Source organism: Amblyomma americanum, chromosome 1 (genome assembly GCF_052857255.1).
Source record: "Amblyomma americanum isolate KBUSLIRL-KWMA chromosome 1, ASM5285725v1, whole genome shotgun sequence".
Taxonomy (NCBI): domain Eukaryota; kingdom Metazoa; phylum Arthropoda; class Arachnida; order Ixodida; family Ixodidae; genus Amblyomma; species Amblyomma americanum.
Window position 1 is genome coordinate 184705527 of NC_135497.1, and position 15274 is coordinate 184720800.

At 48.2% G+C, this 15274-nt stretch overlaps 1 protein-coding gene across 3 annotated transcripts in view; it reads right to left on the minus strand.

Moving 5' to 3' along the window:
* Ac76E (adenylate cyclase type 2 Ac76E) overlaps positions 1-15274 on the minus strand; it is a 466144-nt gene that overhangs the window by 22709 nt on the left and 428161 nt on the right. The window contains exons 9-12 of one of the 3 annotated variants that reach the window (XM_077647989.1): positions 10633-10765; positions 9907-10062; positions 809-867; positions 437-601 (exon numbers count right to left, since the gene is read on the minus strand). In XM_077647989.1, the coding sequence (XP_077504115.1) occupies positions 437-601; positions 809-867; positions 9907-10062; positions 10633-10765 (513 nt within the window). Of the gene's footprint in view, positions 1-436; positions 620-808; positions 868-9906; positions 10063-10632; positions 10766-15274 lie in introns of all 3 variants that reach the window. The other 2 variants (XM_077647988.1, XM_077647990.1) reach the window with 2 other exon arrangements.

Here is a 15274-nt window from a genome sequence, read left to right on the forward strand (position 1 = left end):
ACAATGCCATACGACTGCGTAGCGAGGTAGAGCTTCAATAAACCTTTATTCGAGAACACGCATCTCGTAATGTTTTGATCGCGATAGTACACGTGAAGGCACTAGAGTCAAATAACAAACAAACAAACAAACAAACAAATGAATAATAACTAGAACTCGCCACACTAGAGATCGTCACGCGACATAGCAAACCTTAGCAGCGCAATACTAGCAAGGCAACAAAATAAGCAAAACATGGAAAACTAAGAGTGCCACAGTGTCGGGCGTTGAAACTGAATCGCTGAAAGAAAAAAGAAAGACAGGCGGATGCAATATGACAATGGTTTTGGCCAAATAGCGCAAGGGACAATGAACAAGGGTCTGCACTCATCACAGAGTGCGTTGGTGCATTTGCGGCCACAGGCAGCCGTTTGGGAGCTTGCTTTCAGAACCTTACACTTGGAGCGTGAGCAGCTGCACGATGACGATAGCAGTGAAGAGGAGTGCCGAGCCGACGACGCACTGCGGGAACTGCGGGTCTGGTTGGTTTTGGAACTGGGACTCCAAGCTGCTGTCCTCGAAGCGCAGCAGCACCGGGTTCAGCCCATCGGGAGAGCAGCGCCTGCAGTTCCCGAGTGAGCTGACGCCGCCCGCCAGCGAAACAAAATTTTGTGTGCCACTGGGAAAGGCGTTCCTTGCAGCAAAACTAGTTCTGCTGCATTCTCCTTACGGACAATTTGCGGTTACGGTGCAATTTTGAATAGAAAATAAGGTTGGTTGGGTTTACTGTGGTCTTTAGGAGAAAACTGTTCAGCCACAGGAACATTACCTGAAGTTCCACGGCACCCCGGAGTCGGGAAGAAGGTTCGCTTCGATTAATGCCAGGCTCTGTAAAAAAAAAAAAGCCATTCGAAAATTGCGATGCCAGTCGCGCTGTAGCAAGCTGCGCCAGGTGGGACGAGCATATATAGTAAGGCTAATGTTTACTTTTTTTTTTCCGTTCGCAGCCACGTTAATTTCTTCTCAGGTTCGTAATGGCGCATAAAAAACGCCCGCATGATATCGAAGAAAACACGCCCGTGTTCCGCAGGAGTGAAATAACTATGAACATATTGAGACAGCTAACCGTCGTCTCTAAAAACTGCGCGAATGCATTACCCATTCGCAACTTTTGAAAGAGGCTTCGCACACAAAAATTAAGTGCATTCTTGTGGTAGGAATCGAGATAGGAATGTGGCGGTGTTTAACTCCTTCGTACCGCCAAGCTTGAATTAAACGTGTAAATGTCGCCAAGAGCAATACCCAGGTGTTTGGCGCCACACTTTGTGGATAAGTCACGGATGTGTTATACATGTATTACAGATGACAACGCACGCATATTACCCTAATATCATAAGAGGCGACGCGTGAAATTGAAAAATAAAACAAAATATTTTCCGAAAAAGTCATCATAATGATTTTTTAGTGGAAATTTAGATGTTTGACGTTTGCTTGGCTCTATAAAAACTTTCTCGTTGATATTTTTCATGTCCCAATGGTGGCCCAAATGTAAGTTAATTGCTCAACTGAAACTAAACAATTAACTGAGAAGTAAAAAGTGCTCCGGTGTGCCCGACGTGACCGCAGAAAATGTTGTTTTGAGTTTCATTCCTCGAAAACGAATCAGTATGTCTGTAAGCCTTGATCTATGTTTAGTTATAAACTTTACCTGTGAGCCTCCCAGTCCATCGGTGAGAGATTGAGCGAGATACGGCGACAGCCTGTGCCTGTGAAGGCTTGCTAGGTGACTTTTCGAGGTTACCTACGAATAAATTCCCCAATGACTGTTCAAAAATACGTTGGATTTATTCTCCCCGCGCTTGTTGCGTTGTTCCTGCAGGTGGCCAGAAAGTGCTGCTAATCCCGGGGCAGCACCCGTAGAAGTGCACGACCGCATCTACGGACCTTCGACGCGGCGTCATAGGGATGCTCGTTCTTCACCATGTCGAGATTGTGCTGGCCGCTGTAGAAGGATACGCGTTCTAGCTCTTTAATTTGATTGGCTCCACCGCGTTGCTGGCAAAAATTGGACGCTGGTAGAGGTGGCTGCCGGCCGGATTAAATCCTACTGCAGCAAACTCACCAAAAATTCTGAATACTGCACGCATATTAAGAAACAATACCTACGTGGCGAGGACGTTCTTTTCATTATAAAGTAGGGCTTGAGGTAGGTCTCAAACATGTCATGCTTCATATATATACGAGCATCGGGAATACAAATGCCACGAATACGAGTCGTACTGATGTTACAAATGACTAACGAACACTAATGTTGACATTCTGTACTTGCGTACATTCAAAAGGCAAATATTTCGCTATCTGTAGTAAACCGTCTGTACTGTACTGCTTTCATTCACTGAAAGCGAATAATGAAAGCCGCGTGTGGGAGGGGTAACAAGACTGAACACTCAACTGCGAATTCTGGAGAATACTTGAATATTTCGCGTCAGACGTGAGACGTGTAGAGAGACAAACAAAAAAAAGTAACTAGGAAACACGTTCAAAAGGACGAAAGGATATAAGGAACGTCGAGGAGGTCTGGCAGAACGACTGAACACGGCTGCCAGGAGAGTTTGCTAGTGCTGGTGGCACTTGACAGGCAAGGATAATAAGAACGGGAGGCTTCCGTTGCTTGGTGCCAAGCTGCTTCAGCTGGTTGTGTCATCTAACAAATACTCGTGCTCTGGGAATCTAGAAACAGCGCTCTGACACCAGAAAGGAAGCAACCAAGCAAGCATCCAATTAGATATGACAGCTACATGCATGACACCGCTCGACGCTTTTTTTTCTTTCAACGAATTTCCTTGACAATTTTGAGAGATTCAAAACTACCAACGCATTAAAAAAAATGGCCGGAATATGGTAATGGAAGCTGGAAATTTGTATTTTTTATTCATGCAAGACGTCTACTCGTACCGGAGAAAAAAAGAAGTGGAGTGCATAATTCTGTAACGCGGTGCGCTCTTTGACTTCATGCTTACAGATGATAATTAAATAAAGAAAATGATTCCAGCATGAAGTTTAGTGCAAACTTTTTCTTTTTCTTTAAATATGCAAGAAAGATTGATTTCTCTTCCTCTGTTTTCGGCATTCTTCAGCCACGCTGGTTTCTCCCGTGAAAAAAAAAAAACAAAACAAAAAAGACATGATAGTTGTTTTAGGCAAAGAGTTGTTTTAGGCGAAGTAGAAAAAATTGTCCCCGAACGGGTGCCATCAAACACTAGATGAAAGGACATCTTGATACAAAGACTAGATACGAGCTAAATACCGATATGCTGGGTATCGTATTTATGGGCTAATGATAGCGTGGCCCAAGCACTGCGCATGGCCTGTAAACTATCATTGAGCTATCACAGGAGCCCGATGCAAATTTAGGGGGTGGCAAATCAGCGCCTCTGCATGCACCTGAAGGAAGTACCTTCGCGCTTGCACCAGCACTTGCAAGGTAAGTGTACGGGTTAGCAAACTGTATGCAGAGTGCTAAAAGTTGGATACTTGTCCCAGTATTGATTTAAGCGCTGCGGTATTTATTTTCAGAATGAAGATTGCATGACCATGGTGGGATCAGGTACTGCAAAATACTTAATGCTGACATCTATTTTAAAATTCAAGGATGAGCCCTATAAAAACGGTAATTTTTCGTCAAAAGGTGTTCCGGAAGAATTTATTCTTTGGTTAAGTTTTTACTTAGGAGCATTTTTTCATAGAGGGCGCTTCCTCAGGGGACCTTTTTTTCCGGGGACGTTTTTTCCTACATACTGTTTTTACCTAATCACGTGAGGTCGGCTCTGAAGTATGCACTTTTAAATGCAATAACATTTATAAAGACTCTAAAATCCGCTGTGTGATGCCACTCGTTCGCTTCCCCTGGGTCGACAGGGATGGCAGCAGCAAGCCGGCCAATCAATGCAGCCTGTTTTACGAGAACCATTTAAGTTTCGTAAGCCAGTTCCTTCCGGCATTGCACAAAGGACGACTCGTGTAATTGGATAGGTAATAGAACACAACAGCTTCAATCAAAAAACGCGCACAGACGGCGAACGAGTGAGAAGTAGGAAGAATTGTTCTGCATGTTTATTCCTCGATGCAATACGCTTTCCTACGTTAGAACGTCGGTCGGCGCTGCCGCTTTTGCGGAGTGCACGCTTGTTGCCAGTTTCTCCACTTTTGCTGCCGCATTTCATAATGAATTTGATATGTAAGTAGATATCGGCGTAGCGTTATCATATTTTTTTTGCACATGATAATTCTGCGGCTTGACAAAATTTCCTCATAACTGTGAATAAAGTTTCAACGAGAGATACGTTGGAATTCTGTAAGGTTATGGCCCCAACGGTATTGTGTAATCAGGGTGCTTGAATGCTATTGTTATTCAAATTTGTGTGTAATTTCGTGGTTGTTCCGCCTGTGAATAATCATTACATGGAAGTTACAGCAGAATTGCACGTCGCATCGAGTGGACTTTGACTTTTAAATTTCAAAAGGGTGGTTAGAGAGAGTTAATAAATTTAAAAAAAGCGAAGCTATCAGTGTACGAGGAGGCCTAATACATTTCTCTCTCTTCATAGGCGTCATACTCAATAACGACTTTGAAATTAGGCATCCAGCCATTTTGAAGAGCCATTCGCTCATATTGTGGGCCTACAATTGGAATACTGAAAGGAAACAGCCTAGTTTTTACGCCAGCAAGTGGTTATATAGGCAGACAAATCGTGATACCTCGTCCTTATCGGGGGCTGTGCGTTTCCGTGGACACGGCGTTCAAAAATGTTCTCCACCTCCCCCTCTCTTTCATTTCCTTCATTTACACCACCAATTTGCGTGTGGCAACCAAATGGGCGTATGCCTGGCTAACGTTGCTCTTGGTTCTCCTTCTTCCAATGCGTGTCGCAGTTGTCCCGGTTTCTATCGCTTTATTCCTGTGCTGGGGAGCCTTATCGCTCGTTTAAAATAAAAAATAACAGGCAGCTGCCGGCCTAGAGTAGAGCGCAACCCAAGAATAGACCTGGTTGCTCTGTACTTGAGAAGTTGCCTCGAGAAAAGTGATCACAATGCGGGCACACTGCGGAGCTTCCCGTGAGAGGCGTGAACAAAGAGAGTAATCCGCTTGGTGGCCAGGTTCCTTTTCTAAAGCACACTCCTGTGAGAAGCAGCCGAGGGGAATGGCGCAAACCGAGCGGGAAATTTCCAGGCAAGACTGACGGCTGTCAAGCTTAGCCGACCGAACATACGCGACCGGAAAGGAAGAGCTCGGCTTGCGCTGGGACAGAGAGGGCGAAAAAGGGACAAATATGACAAAGGCGCCGGGCGGTGATGAAGGCGAAGAAAGGCTGGGATGCTGCGCTCCTGTCCGAGAGCCGGAGGCCGAGTTTTTCGGGAAAACCGCTCACGCGTCGTATTTCCCGTGAGAGGCGGAAATGAGGAACCTCTTGATTCCGGCAGGCAGATTCCCCTCCCCTTCGCGATGCGGACGGACCGCCTCTACGCGATTTCCTCCGTGCTCGTCCCCAGGCCCCCGCGGAGGACGCGCGCAGATACGGCATCCCGTGCTGTCGTGGGGCCTAGCTTTGAGGCGCCTTGAGCCGCGACGGAAATTGCGGACGAGAGCAGTGGCCGTCGGTATTTTGTGACCCAGATGACTGGCGGAAGAACACCTGGCAGAAAAGTGGAGCACTGCCCTGGCCGCGCACCGTACGGGGCAGCGGCCCCTACTAACTCTGCCGACGGCCGGCCTTCATTTCGAAGAATGGACGATTATCGAGTAGATGAGGGCCCCAGAGTCCCGATTCCCGGGTGTCCAAGGAGGGAGGGCTTGGTATAGAAGGTTTGACTGAAGAAGAACGAAAGCCTCGCTCAAACCGTGCCTTCTACACAAGTGTTGCGCAGTCGCGGAGCGTTGGTTCCTTGCGACAAGCGCACAATGCTCTAGTAATGAAAGCATAGTCGTTTCCAAACGTCTCCAAGTCATTGGTTTTTCTGATGAGCCGGCTAACCGAGCTCCATATTACCACTCGCACTTGATAGCTCCAAAGCGGCGAGAAGAAAAATTGCCCCGCCCTGCAACTGTTTTGGGCGCTAGCGGTGCTATACCAGCCGTATTTCACGACCCGGAAACAAACTCAGTCGTCTGGGTGGGAGGTTTTGAAAAGGTCGTTACGTACAGCTAGTTTACGCAGAGCCAGAAATTACTGGCCAGCCGGTTAGAATTACAGAAGCCACTTTTCATATTATTCCGGGGCTCGCTCCACGCAGTGATGTTACTATCTCGAAATAGCTCTATTCATAAAGGCTGCGTTGCCCCTTGATGTGCGCCTCGTATGCAAGTTTTCGAATCTGTAACACGCTTTTTATTTAAAATAAACTCAGCCGTCCACTCATATATTTAGTTTCATTTTTTTTTATGTCCGAAGGCACGAAGTCGCATTAAAAGAACAGGTATTTTCAAAAGATGTCGAAGCTATCCCTATCACTTACATTTTTTCTCGCCCTGTGTTCTCTACATGCCGCCAATGCACTGCTGAACTCGTGACCTAACGTGTGAACAGAACGCTTCTTTCGAACCTCGCTATGAATAATTTTGTAGGCAGAACGCGTCCTCCAATTACCGACCGCAGAATGTCTTATGCGCTTACAAGGAGTATGCTGCTAGGGACAGAAGCATATTGATTACAGCGGGCTTGTTTACAAGAAATATTTATAGAATAGATAAAGAGCGGTAAAATGACGGGGTCTTTTACTTGTCCTCGCGATAGAACGCACCAAGAAGATTAAGTGCAATTGTCAAGCTTTTTCAATCCCAACCCCTCTGCAATACGCACTTTAAATACGTGTAACTAAGGTCCGCATTTATAACAGAGCTTCAGTACTACCTACGCATGATTCGTATCACGGGGAGGCGTGCCTAGCACGCTACAGTCGGCTACCTGTTCGCTCGGATGGTTCGCTCAGCGTCTTGGCGTTCTTTTTGTTTTCTCTGTGCAGTGATGAGTTGAAACAGGCCCACCACAACTATAGCATGACGAAGTATGTGGCTAGAGCTCTGCGAAGAACTTAATAAGGCACTGCCAGTGCAATACAGTCCAGGAAGATAGTGGGTGCAATGCGCAGCATGGGCGGGATTTTATAACAAATATATTCCACTTCCATTTTAATCTCGTTGCTCATTCCATCCTATATCTTTGGCTAAGTGCCGACACGCACCAATTATTGTCGAAATCTGCCACTCAGCGCGGCAGATAATTAAACGGAATTATTCGAAGGAGATTAATTGTTTGTATTACTCTGGCACAGATACTCTCTAAACAGAAAAAAGTAAAAATGAAGTAAGCTGTTATTTTGCGCACTCTTTTTTATAAAAGGAAATGCTCTAAACTACCTTTTTACTCCATAATGGCGTATCCGTGTTTAGAGTGTATCTGAATGGGCCTCCTCAATCTCGTTTTGTCGGTGGGTATTCTCGCTTTGTAATGAGATGGCCTAAATTCGCGAGAAGTTTCCATTGTGTCCTTCTGATAGCCCAATGGTTTTGCTTTCACTTAAGGCTTGACAGCCAGAAAAAAAAAGCGCCTTCCAACAATCACCGGCGAATTATTATTCTAATGCGCGCGTACGCGGTATAAAACATTCGGACACAATGTGAGCAGCTTATGGCTGTGAATGCACACAAAGCGCGAAATTCACTCGGCGATAATCTGCAAGGAACACATTAATAAACAAAAGATATGGAAGGATACCGATAATGAGGAAGAAATGCTTTCGCATTATTTGCGAACGGATCTTTAAAAAGTAAAAGAAAAATATTAGCACGACGCATGTTTACGTGCATGATATATAGTACGGAAGTAGGCGCAAAAATTGCTGCTGGAACCGAGAAGAGTATTGGCTATTTTAATTCTTTTTTTCATTTTTCCTCGTACATATTTCTTTTCTTTTTTTTTTTGAGAGTGAGAGTAGCTCACGCAAGGAGGCCCTTCCCGAGCATAACATACGAGCCTGTCACTGCTTAAACGATGTTATTCGTCATTCCGGCTTGCGGTGGGAGCGCCGGGCTCCTGCAGAAGGCTTTTTTTCTATTCTTTTTCACTAGCTCGAATGTTATCGTTGGTTTTTCTAGTGAATCTTTTGAGAAGAGGAAGCGAAATGAGACAGAAGTGTGGACCAGTTAGGGGAACTTTATATTAGAGCAAAACAGCTCGCAAGGATACAAAAGACCACAAGGTGCGCGCACACAGTGCCCCGTGCGTCCGTTTCCTCTCTTGTGTGCTCTTGCATTTCACCCCAAAATATAATACGTAGGCCTTCGTTTAGTTTGTATAGTCTGCCAAAAAAAAATGTAAATAAATTCGCGTCCATCGAATCCACGGGCCCGGGTAAGCAACTAGTAACATAAGCTGAATAGTTGCAAAATATGTACAAATCAAATATCCCAGAATATCTCGCTCTCGTGAAACACGTCTCACACATGATAGCATCTACTACTGTCTGGCGGTTTGGTTGCACAATGCTGAAACGAGTGCGATCGGTCTGTTTACAGCTCACACACTTCGCCGCAGTGCCGGTGTTTGGAAAGCACATCCGCGCTCGCACGATCGGCGCAGTGCGCGCTGCGAGCGCCATTGAACGCGAGCACCTGTTGCCGCCGCTTCTCTGTCTCTCATTTTCTCTTTCGCTTGATCTCCATCTCCAGTCGCTCTTGAATGAAAAGCATTGCATCTTCAGATCGGTTCTGTTATGGTCAGCGGCAGTTGTGGGCACGATTTTTTGGGGGGGAAAACTGCGTTAAAACGTGCACCATGCGCGCCAGGTCAGGTGTCTCGCCGTCGATCGGTTGGCGGTTTTCACTTTTTTCTTCTATCAAAACACAGACAGCAGGTGGTAGACGTGACTTGGAAAATGCCATCGCGTTTGTTCTCGCTCCGGGGCGCAGTACTTAAATATTTAATACGCAAGCCAGAATAAGCGAAAACTGCTGCCAACACGCGAGCCGAATAGAAGTCCAAACACTCCCGTATTGGTTTTTGCGCTAATGAGGTTAAATGGGAGGCTCTTAAACAGAATTGATAATGGCAGTGGTCTCGAGCACAAGTGCGGACGGTAAAACGAGGAAATGTAATTATGGGTAACTAAACGTATTGGAAACGCTAAAAATGCTATCTATGCGGTCATGCTGATAGCAAAGACGTCCAATCGGCTGGGTTCACAACGTAAAAGAAAATGAAACTGTATGAGGCTCACCGTACCAGGGTTTCGGACAAGTTTCGGTAATCTCGAGTTTTTTAGTGTGCGCCGAAACAACGGTCCGTGGGCATTAATGCACTTATGCTCCGCGAATTTGAGCTTCTATATTGGCAAAAACAAGCTCAAATATTCGATGATTATGACAGTGAGTTTTTATGGCGCAAGGGCAGCATTGGCCAAAGAGCGCCATGGAACAAGGTTGTTTCTTCTACTAAGGGTAGGGTGAAGGACCCATTTTCCAAGCATTTCACCCCATAGAATCCGAGCACCAGACCAGGGGAAAGCTTGTACCCATTGTGTCACCGTTGGGTACCCGGCGGCACTGGTGATCGAGCCCGGCCGCATCTCCCGCATGCGTGGCGGATGCTCAGCCACTTGGCCACCGCTGCTGTCAAATATTCGGTGACGAAGGTTTTTTTATGACTTTAATAATGTCGGTGCTGTCGACTGTAATTGGAAACGCACGCAGAGTTTATGTGAAGTGTTTTTAACATTGTATGTGTCACAGAACCATGCGCATATTCATTTTTTTCTTGTGACAGAAGCGCGTAAGGGTGGCTAGAGGAATGCCGAAGGTCGGATCTCTCAAACTGTGACGCGTAGTGCCGCAACGGCAGCTAAACGAGCAGGTACTGTAGAGCGCATGCATACCGTGAGGCCCACGTTTTTGGCCAGGGTAGTCTCGGAGATGTTGGCGAACGGCTTGTCGGCGCCCCAGCATTCGACGTGCTTGTACATCTTGGAGGTGGACCGGTGCCGGTTGGCGTTCTCGCGCACCGCCTGCGGGCTCTCTTCGGAGGTCTCTTTCTGCGACACAGCGACACCAGAACGTGATCTAGCAGGGCCCTGGGACAGCCCATATGTCACCGACAGGGGAACCGTTTAAACCGTCTCATCTCCCCGAGGCAAAAATTACGCGACGTTAAAACTGTCTCAGACCGTGGCGTACATGCAGAGCTAAATGTCTTGCTGCAGAAAGACTGTGGTCAGATTCAGAAAGCTGTTCGAATGTATCCCTGGGTGGTAATAGTTCGTGGTTAAGCGACGGCTGTGTATAGTCGCGATAGCCGACGAGACGACAGCTAAGGCTCGTGAACCGCTATTACATCGTGGACTTGGGCTTTGTGAATTTAGCTCCTGTTTCTATCAGAGAAGAGTAAAATAAATTACTGCACTTGACTGAGGTGACTTGAAGGCTGTGGCAGTCAACGCTTAGCAAGTCTGACAAACTGCTCAACGCGAAACGTTTCGAGGTGTGCACGGTGGGCGCGAAGCAGAGCGGAGACAAACCGCTGCCACCGTAGTTTTTCCAAACGTCCGTGTTTATGCGAACGCACCAGTCGGCGACACTCGGCGGGAGGCCGCGCCCAGTCTCACCTTCTGTGGAGCGATGAGGAACGTCTCGACCTGGTGCTCGGCCAGGTACTGGTCTCGCTGGTGACCATTGCCGGGCTCGGTCTCAAACTTGCCGTCTAGCTGGTGGTAGGTGGCCTTCGTGATGTGCACGCGCCTGGAGGGTTGCAGCGGCAGGGGCTGAGCTCTTGACCACTGATTTATCAAGATAAGTTCTGAACAAATATTTAGTCACAACGCCACTTTAGCACGAGCACAGAATAATACACAGCGACAGTCTCTAATATACACTGCTTCGCGATGCGAATTTCCCGGCTTGGAGCCCTTGTCCCCTGTGATGCGTCTCAGAGTGGACGTACCATGTGGGCTCCGAGCCTCTGTGGAATAGCTAGCAATGAACCCGACGACGCAGGAGGTAAGGTGGCACGTACTAGGGGTGATTTAATCGGTATTGCATTCTCAGTATCTGACATTGAAAGCTTCCCGTCACACTCCATGCAAGTCACTAGAATTTGCATTGGAATGATGGCACCCTCGTCGACAGGATCGCACTTACGGATTGGACTCTAGCTTGCGGTTTAGGCATCCGCTTAAGATTGTACGACGCCGCGAAACCCTATTCAACCTGGGATGGCTTTGCGTTGCGTATAATAAACGCTGCTCGCGCAAAACCGAACCGAACAGCAGCCTTGAATGCAATGCCAGTAGCAACAACCCTCTGAAACACATCAGGTATTTTTGTTTTATATTCCATGCTTGGGTCTTCAATGTGTGCTGCAGAGGAAAGCACTTCGAACGAGTGTCGTTTGCTTGGACGCCTGCTCCCTCGGAGGCAGTCTCGTGTATACAGGTGGATATCGGTCAAGCCGGGCGCACAGAGAAGGCAGTTCTCCAGTTTGTGTGAGGAAGCAGTCTAGACGGTCTTTTATGCACAGTCTTTGAGACATTTGCGTAGTATGTGTGTGAATGATCTGTGCGCACATGTGCGTTCAATGCCTTCGACACCACGTGTGCACCTTAAGAAATTTTTTCGCATATTTGTATCATTAGCTTCATCCGCCATTCTTTACCTCTCTTGTGCCTTCACCCTTCCCTTCCTCCAGCGCGGGTTACGAGGCTATAGACGCAAGTTTTTTCGACTCACACGCCTTTCCACTTTCCCAAGTTAAAGCTTCCCTCTCTATCGACCCGGATTCAAAACAAGGTCCTGTCGTTCGAAGCATGAATGTTCAGGTTGCGAGACTCGCAATTCTGCGAGGCCAGATACCGCGTTAAAGCTGCGTTCAGCGGCTACACCATCAGTCGTTACGGAAGCGGAACGGCAACAGATGCAAAGTGCGGCCATCTTGTTGTCGATCCCGTTCTTCGAGTATTGCTTTAATGTTATTGTCTGATGTATTAAAATGATGCTCAGTGAACATGGTTCAGTGTTACAGCGCACGTTTTTCTATTTAATCTTCCTGTGTTTGGGGTTTACTACACTCCGCGCCGTCGCTGCTGCTCTGCAGCCTTTCACTCTGCATTTCATTGCATAGTAGGCGAGTCACACAGGCAGTGGGCGGCTTTTCCTATGTTCAACGGACACATCACATCACACCAGATACATTATTTCGCTCTTTTTTTGCTTTGGTTATTTCGGGTCACGCACTAGTGCACCGAAGAGAGCCACGTTCCGTCCTCTGTCACTGCCGTCTACGGCATTGCCGCGTTTAGGAAAGCCGTCATTCAACTGTCTCGTTAAAATCGCTCCACTTGGCAATGCCTTTGGATGTCGCGACACTACAGGAATGAATGCATACAGGCTTGTTCGGTGAAGGAAGGCTATTCCGCTGCCAGAACACGACGCCCTGCAGTGGGGGGGGGGAGGGGGGGGGGGGAGGGGGGGGTTCAGTGCCTTTTCGGGGAGCTTCGCGTCTACAAGCAGGCACGCAGCGCTCACGTCGAAGGCGGCGCGCCAGCTACGAAGCGAGCGGGGCGGGGTGTGACAGGGATCCGAGGCCGATACGGCAGGGATTCCGCGCGGCGACATTCCTCCGCGCGGGAGCGGCGATTCCGGTCCCAGAGCGTGTGGAAGGCACGCCTGGGCGCCGACGCAGCGGGGAAAGAGCCGACTGAAATACCCCCGGTTCATCCAGCCCGAGAGATTTGATCCCAGTCCTCTGCTGCCAGATGACGAGATAAGGCCCCGGGAGGCGAGGGGGGAGACGACACATGTCGCCGAGTACATCTGGGGGTTTGTACTTAGATTAAAGCACGTACATGCCTTCGGCCCTCTGGAGGCTCTAGCTCTGTGAGCCCCGCAATAACGCGGATCGAATGTTTTGCGCGCGAATTTCTGAGCGCGTGCATAGCGAGCCATCGCGTCTCGAGAAAGCTTTCCGCAGCGTACGCGGATGAATTGCGGGGAGAAATGCGAGCTGCCTGGCATTCTAGGCCTCACTAGCTCGCTCTCACCTGACTTGATGTGGTTCGTGCACTTCCGTTGCACGAGCGGGCGAACAAAACGAAAGAAAAAGCAAACTAGAAAAGAAAACCTGACAGCTACGACGCAACGACAGGACGAAACAACGCCTACGGTAATGTGCGATACTGCAAGACTGCTGCAGCTTTAGTGGCATCTCAACTCCGAAAGAACGAAAAGAAATCGCAATAGAACGGCAACCATGGCCTCACGAACATCCAAGCCATAAATGCTGCTATTGATTTTGGGGGAAGACCTCAAGTTACGGCCTATTAACGCTACTGCGAGAGTTCATGCAAACTTGTAGCCAATGTAACACCGCTGACACCTAGAAAATCAATGTATACCTTTTATCATGTTTATCTCCTCTAGCATCTAGCATTAAAAGACAAGCTGCGGGAAACAAGGTCCACGCTGGACTTTGGACTGAATGTATTTCAGTGAAGTTCACGTATAAACCCTCCAGCGATGATTCCGCACATGAGCAACACATGACCATTTGCATGAAAGTTGGAAGAAATGCCCGTCGCATGTCGTGCCCGACAGTCATCTACGACCGTTCCAAAGAGCGCACGTGCGGAATCATTGCTGAAGAGTTTATTTGTGAACATCACCGAAATACATTCAGTTGAATGTCCATCGTTGTCCTGTGCATTTTAATCTGTCTGCGTCTCTTTCGCTGGTTTTATTCTTTGTGACCATGTACCAACTGGCTCAGCTCTCCGCTCTACTTAATAACGTCTAGGTGAACTAATGATTAGTGCAGGATTAGTACACTCGTACGTGAAAGCACAAGTGGCACTAATCCTGCAGAGCTGGTTCGAGCCGTCGACTTCGTACACAGTGAACAAGATGCCTGGTGGGCTAAAATTGTACAAAGCGACCTTCTTTGTTCTAAGTGGCTTGGGAAAAAGAAAGATTTGGCTTTCCATCTCGTCTAATACGAAAAACAGTATTCGACCCTTGGGTGCTCTTAGTTGATAGCGTCATGGCTTATGTACGCTACGATCACAATTATCTAGGCGGAGACAGATCGTATATTTAATAAAGCTGAAATTTGGGCGAGTTGGTCATTATTCTTCGTGCGCCAGCAGCACCTTTAAAACCCGTAATGTCATTTCCCATGGGATGCAAACGTTGCTTCAAGTGATAGCTTTTTTCGGTGATATTTCTGCTAAACGTCTTTTTGATACCTTTTTTTTTCCTGCATTCGCTGGCTGCATCACAAATGTAATGAGCATCGTACTTTCGTGTTCTGCCCGCATATGGATGGGAAATAAATGTCTATTCCAGTGGAACTACAAACGAAGCTCACAGGTAACGGTAAAGCGCGAAGGCATCCGCCGTACGAAGTCAGCGCAGCCCAGTGTGGACGTTACTTATTCAGAAAATGTTCGCCTCGCGAAATAAAATCAAGGGCGCCTACACCAACTCCGCTCTTCCATAGGAAAGAACAGATAAGAAGGGGGGAAAAGGAAACGGCGACGCGGCACGACAGGCGGATGGCTCGGGAGTGAAACGGGTGAAAAGTTCCATGGTACACATTCCGCTCGCGGACAAACACAAGCGAAGACAAAACGGGGCAGGCGCAAGGCGGAGAGTATGAGGTCTGCTTTAGAAAGCGATAACACACCCCTGGCGCGAACGAAAATAAAGGAAAAGGCGCGGCGAAAAAGCGCGGATTACTTCAGGTGCAGCGCCGCGGGGCTTGGCGCACCGAAGAGAACAAATAAAGGAAATAAAAGTAAAGCAAGAATGCTGCCGTGCCATCCTTCAGGCCGTTTACGAGCGACACTGCACCGAAGAGGGGAGAGGGGGGAAAGGAGGGGCGCGGCCGGGCATCGATCACACTCGCGTTGAGGGGAGGCCATACTAAGGTAGAGGGGGAGGGTACAGAGTTTCTCTGACGAGAGCCGGGGCACCACGCGCCGCGCACCTCTCAGGTGCTCGTCCGCCCAGGCGACATCGGAGGCAGCATAAAAGACGTCGGGCCACTTTTGGCCTCGACCCGAATATTGTGCGCGCGCTGTAGGCCTGAGCGGTGTACACGTACCCGCGTTAACGGCTCGGGACAAGCGCCCGCGTCTTGGCGGACAAAGCGGTACCCGTATCTCCACAGCTCCCACCCCCGCGACAAGTCTGGCTTCACGTATCCGGGCGGCGGAACGCTAAACGCGTCCCCGAAAGAAGGTCGGCCTGTTTCTC